General features: G+C 39.1%; 1 protein-coding gene across 1 annotated transcript; it reads left to right on the top strand.

The window, feature by feature from the left end:
- Positions 1–2,791: 2,791 nt before the first annotated feature.
- LOC135335719 (uncharacterized) lies at positions 2,792–4,954 on the top strand. Its single transcript, XM_064531268.1, has 4 exons — positions 2,792–3,030; positions 3,369–3,482; positions 3,567–3,642; positions 3,808–4,954. The coding sequence occupies exons 1-4, from the start codon at positions 2,939–2,941 to the stop codon at positions 3,844–3,846; spliced, it is 321 nt and encodes a 106-aa protein (XP_064387338.1). The 5' UTR covers positions 2,792–2,938; the 3' UTR covers positions 3,847–4,954.
- Positions 4,955–6,442: the final 1,488 nt, after the last annotated feature.

A 6,442-nucleotide genomic window follows, 5' to 3' on the forward strand; every position in this document is an offset into this window, starting at 1 on the left:
AGTCTTGTTACTAAAAGTAAATTAGCTGTGTTTTGCTAGCGTATTATTAAGTTATAAGCTTCAAAGTGGTATTTTATTGCTATAATGTGTATAATTATAAGCGCGGTGGTTTTAACTTCTGAAAGCTTCGAAGTGGTATTTTATTGCTAAATTGCTATAATGTGTTACTAGATCTTTGAGCTGCAAAGAATGAGCACATTTAATTTAGTGGTTTATTCTCCGTAGTGTGTAATAATAGAAATAGGCATCAGCTTGGCTATCACTTGTCTTAACAATTACACATTTCTAATTGTACTTTAGATCCCACTTGTGTGTGTTTAGCAGGGAATTATGAGCCATAATCTCATAGTTTCCCAGGGAATTATAAGCTTGAGGGTATAAAGTACAAGTATAATTTTTTTGAATGCACAGAAATGATAATAAAGCTGTAGCTAGCTGCATGATAATTAGCTATGGCTGTTCAGTTTTTTCACTACCAGTTTCTATAGCGTTTGCTGGGTTGATGGTAGGGTTCACCAGTATCTTTTCTTGTCTCTACGAGGAACACTAAGAGCCAATGATTATAACAGTTCTGGGTCCATTGTCACAAGCATGAAAGCATGTCTTCAACTTGTAGTATTTGTCAACTTCGTCCTCCTGACTTCTGTTTCTATCCTGCAGCCATGTTTCAAACAGTAGACTCTTGTGTCTTTTTGGGAACGATAGTGCACTGTAGCATTGCTGCAAGCTGTTCCTTGCTAGCTAGCCGTACATATCAGAACAGTTTACTGAGAAGCTTGAGCTGGGGGTGGGGCTTGAGTGCAGAGAAAAGAGGAGGCTGGGCTCATTTGTTGCAGAGCTTCCTGCACAAGGTGGAGTCACTAGTTGTCCATTCCAATGTTGAAGCAAGGCCAATGCAAAGGTTTTTTAGCAGAGAAGCAGAAATCATCTAGCTTGTCAAAACAGGACATTTTCAAAAATAAAGCTGTTGCTAAGGCTTGCTGCTTTTATAGATACACTTCTTGCCTGAGGCAGCCAATGAAAAGTGGGATCTAAATCAGTTAGCACATGTGCATTCGGTATCTATGGTTATAGTGTCCCTCATCCCTCGGGCAAAGCCCTCGTGATTGGGACACTATAACACATAGATACCTCATGCCCATGTACTATCTATAACGTAGTAAAGATTTAATTGGATCAATGAAGTAGAGATACTTGAGACAGGTACAAGCAAAGTGTCTCTATTGCACTAAGTAGGAGCTCACATACACTGAATAGTTGCCATTTATTTACCGTATAGTGAGTAATTTTCGTGGGGGAAAAATATTCGTGGTTGTCAAGGTTGAACACTGGACCACCATGAATATTTTACCCACGAATGAAATGAGTGAGACTCAAATGACCTTACCTACCTTTACCTGCAGTGCAAGCAGCAACCACGAAAATAAAAACCACAAATGGCTAAACATTGCTGAAACACGAATATTTTGACCCCCGAAATTTATTCGCAATACAGTATGTCATGCACTCTGATTTGTGAGTACCGTATATCTTCTAATTTATCGGACACTTCTAATTACCCAGACATCAATTTTCGCTGTTCTATTACAACTAATACTAATACTAATACTAATACTACTTTAATATCCGGAGTTGAGTTACATTCATATTCGAAGCTTTCAGAAGTTAAAACACCGCGCTTATAATTATACACATTATAGCAATAAAATACCACTTTGAAGCTTATAACTTAATAATACGCTAGCAAAACACAGCTAATTTACTTTTAGTAACAAGACTCACCCCGTCATTTTTCAGTTTTTTTGGAAATCCTCTCTGTTTTCCTGGGCTTCCACTCACGTGTATTTGGCTATTGGCGCTAATTTGAACTACTTGAATAGCATGCAGCTTTGTGAAATTGTACAGCACTGCAATAAGACTGTGGCGGAAGTTGTCCGTTATATATTATCATGTTGTGTTTGAGTCACCTGAAGAGTTAACAGCATGCATGATTGACATCGATTGTCCATTCTTTTTGCTGTGACTATAGAATTATTGGAGCACGTTGGATAGAACATTAAGTGCTATAATATAATAGGAGCACGTTGGAGAAATAAGTATAATATAGAACATTCAAGTGCTACAAGCACCACATGCATGCACACATCCATTTCACATTCTACTGAACATGCAAAATAATGTTGAAACTTAAGACCCGATCTCCTTCACGCAATAGTAAACTAGATGTGCATGAATGCATTGTATGATGAGCTGCAAATCAACTCAGTGTACGTGACTCAAGGTAAACATATATCTCTGGTATGTGCCCGCTTATAGTGCAATAGAGACATTCTGACTCAAGTTATGAATTCCTCCAATTACATCTTTACTACAGGTACAATTAGAAAACTGTTAGTGCATGCATTATGGTAAACGTGCCTTTCTAATGACAATGTGACATTTGAGAGCAGGGCATTAAAATAATTATCGTGGGATCTCTAGTCAAACAAAATGCAATGAAATAGGGTATCATCTTATACTAGATCGAGTGCAAGTTGGAGTCATTGTAGATATAATTACTATCTGCTTTAATTTGCCGGGAGAACTAAGTGGAACATGTCCATTATTTGGACATTTTACTGAGCAACTATAAGTGTACGTTGAAATTCAAATAACTTAAGAACCGATACTTTATACGTAATAGTCATACATGACCAACTAAATAATTATGTGCATGAACGCATGGCTTGGTTGGAATTCCGACCTAACCGTACACTAAAGTGTTCTGACATGCTGTCTCTCCTCCAGGAAGCCTGGCGGATGAGATTAGTCTGCTATCTGCCCACTTAGTCTATAGATAAACTATAAAAGCACGCTATTTGGAGCTTTCTTGCACTCTCAGAGATTTCAAGAACACCTTCGACAACAAAGGACTGACAAGAAAAGCCAACAGAACGAAATGAATTTGCTGCTGCTTGTGGTTTGCTGTATGATTTCCACGTCACTAGCTGGTCGGATTGACAAAGAGGCTAAACTGGAAACTGTGCTCAAGTGAGTTGACCTGAGATTATACCTTATAATTACGTCCAATATCAGCAGTCTCAAGGCATAGCTGCACAAGGGGTGTGTGTGTGTGTGTATTCCAGCTGTAATTAACGGTTGCAATGCAACAAAAACTACCAGCTTCTATCCGAAGATCATTCATCAAGCCATCAGATATAGATCGACTTCTGTTTCCAGTTAAGCTCCTCTTCTATCAACACATAAGATTATACAATACCTTGAGCGAAGTAAAACATGGCGAGAGCTTGCACACTCGTTATATCATGCACGCATATCCACTTATACTTACTGATACCATAATTATGCATGAATGCCTCTTTCATCAGTGAAGTTGAAGAAATATTGCAACACCTGAAAGCTGATGATGTGCCTGAACCAATCGATGATGTGCCTGAACCAATCGGAGATATTCAAAAACTTGAGTCGATACTCAATGATCGGTTAGTTTATGCTGATAAAATTATGATTACCAACATAATGTGCCACATCTTAGCTATGTTGGACTATACTTTTTATTTGTATAGTAAACCTCATTTTGAATGGAGCAGTGATCGAGGGAGATATTTCACCAAAACCATCCCACAAACAAGACTCACAAGGGTAAATTTAGTCTCGCGGACCATACTCCACATGCAGGTACTACGTAGTATCAGATTGTGGAGTATGCATGGCCCGCGAGACTAGGGTAAATTCTGCCAGATTTCAAAATTGATTGTTCATAATAATTATTTACATTACTCCATGCATGTTATCTGCTCTATATAGGAGTCCTACCACCATGGAGAAGATGTTGCTTTACACTGAGAACATTGACGAGGCAACTGCTGAAGTGGAAGCTGCTGGGGGCCATATTCTACTCCAACTTGGTCATAACCTCTTGGTTGCAAAAGTCTCCATTTATGCAGCCAATCAGAATAGCTTCAGTCAAGCTTCAACCCATATTCCGAGCTCAGCATCAGCGGAAACTTTGACCCATGCTAATGCCTACTGGATGGCACGAGAAGATGAACTGAAGCCACAACCAACGGCTCAAAAGTGGACAGAAAAAACGGCTCCAATGGCAATTGAACGAGAAGATTCCAATGATTTTCATGGAGATTCACCCTATAGCTCAACTATGACTGGGAAGATTGCCGTTGTTGTTTTTATTGCTTCCGGTCCTGGTAGCTTAGAAATAACTGATGCTGAGTTACAGACGATTATAAGTAAATGCCAAGTAGGGCTTGATTTTTGGTCGGAGCAGGCTAGAAAAAATTCGGTACCTTTGTCGTTTGTGTTGTATTGGGCGAAGGCAACAATCACTGCTCCCAACCCAACGTCTTGCTCTAGCTTTTCAGCTTGCCACAACGTGTTTGCTGATGCTTCACTCCAAGCTTTTGGTTTCCCAGCTGGCAGAGCTGGAAAGGACCAATTATCAGAATTTGCCAAAAGCGCCTCTAGAGCTGATGGTGCTTTCCTTGCTTTCTTCACTAAGTATAGGCAAGGCCATTTCGCGTATGCCTATTTTGGTGGCGGACCTACATACATGCAGTACAGCAACGACGGTTGGGGGACCAATCAGATTGACAGGGTTTTCGCTCATGAAACTGGACATGTTTTTAACGCTCCTGACGAATACGGCAGGTGTAAGTGCACCCCACTGTATGGCAGAGGAAGCTGCACTGCTACAAATGCCAACTGCAGGGATTGCACTTCTTCTCAAGCTAACTGTATTATGGACAGAAGTGCTTGGGAACTTTGCGAGAACACCAAGAAGCACGTCGGTTGGTGCTAAGAGACTTACAAGGAATACTGCTGGACTGCTTTACGCACTTGACCTATGTCCTATGTATAGTATGCTGTGTATATAGTTTAGCTATAATTATACACAATTGTATAGACTTTTGTAGTATGAGTTGTTATTAGTTTTGTAGCTATGTCAAAGACATAACAATAGAAATTTACAACGTGAAAAAACAAGGAAATGGGAGAGATCTTATAATTATTTTATAGCCTTGAATCCAGACCTCTTATGAGAAAAGAAGGCCTGCTGTCTGTTAAAGCATGCGCTCATCACCCACAATCTGTATGATCGACATACTTAACTGCTTTTTATACACTTATACTCTCTGTTAAAATATAGTATTGGAAATTTTCGTTTCACAATAGCAATCATGCATGCATGGCTGCAGGTTTTGTTGCAATATTTTGTAAGTTCCAGCAACTTCTCTGCTGCTCTTTTTATACGCCCTCTCTTTTGTTGGAAAAGCAAGATTTGGTCGAGGCAGTATAGGTATCTGTACGAGGGAAGTAACGTGATGGGCATATTATAGAACCAGGTGCTGGAAAAGTACAGCAACAAGAGCTTATATAGAAGCCATGCATGCACGTCAAATGCGAACTGTCATCCGGCCTCAAATACACTCCAGGACTTATACTGGAGTTCATAATAGATAAAGCTGTACCACTGGAAATTTCAACTCACCTCAATTGATAGCCAACTGCGTATACAACTCTATATATACGACAATACTTAGGAGATATTTACTATAATTATAGTCTCCATACATAATTTGCTCTTAATTGTCGTACCTTATTTTACGAGCAAAGCAATAATTATGTGCTACGTGTAGAGTAAACCGGTAATCACCATGGCCAGCAGGATTATTATCAGAGAACTACAGCTATCCCGTACTTATATATAATAAATACGGAAAATTCTCACCAGAACTCGTGCATAATGTACAAAATAAAAGCTTAAGTCAGGAACTATTACATGTAGCTAGCACGAGCTAGTGTCTTTAATTTAGTTACAAGGCCACATAGATCAAGGACTGCGGGTTGAAAGAGGTCTACCATGGAGTTACTATATACAAGAAGACATTATCCAAGCTATAAAAGAACTATAGTTGCAAATAGTCAGACATAATCTTAACAAACAATGAATTGTTCTCCTCACCATACTTGCCCCATAGTGCATGGTCTGCACCTAGCTGCTCCAACCTCCAACCTTAATTGGTGCTATTATAAAAAATGATATGGAGGCACTCCTCAACAACCTGAATGAAGCTATACATTGAAGAGAGCCTTCTCAATATGCAAGTTCAAAATGAATGATGACAATGGCGGTATATTGCTGAATTCATGGCAATGATGCAAGACGATCGACACTGATGGTGATGGTATTGCTGAAATCAAAGCTATAATTATAATTATGCTAAAAGATGCAAGATTTTAATCGTGGTTCAAAAAATCCTTCAATAAAGTAAGATTTTGGCAAAAATGCTTACAACAGAGTTAAGAAAGTGCCTCGAATCGTATTGTCGGTGCAATTGGAAAGCAGCTCCTATAAGCATAATAATTATGTACCTGTTGATGCTCAAGATAAGCAAATTAATATGTTCCCGTTGATGCGCAAGGT

Source organism: Halichondria panicea, chromosome 5, assembly GCF_963675165.1.
Source record: "Halichondria panicea chromosome 5, odHalPani1.1, whole genome shotgun sequence".
NCBI classification, from domain to species: Eukaryota; Metazoa; Porifera; class Demospongiae; order Suberitida; family Halichondriidae; genus Halichondria; species Halichondria panicea.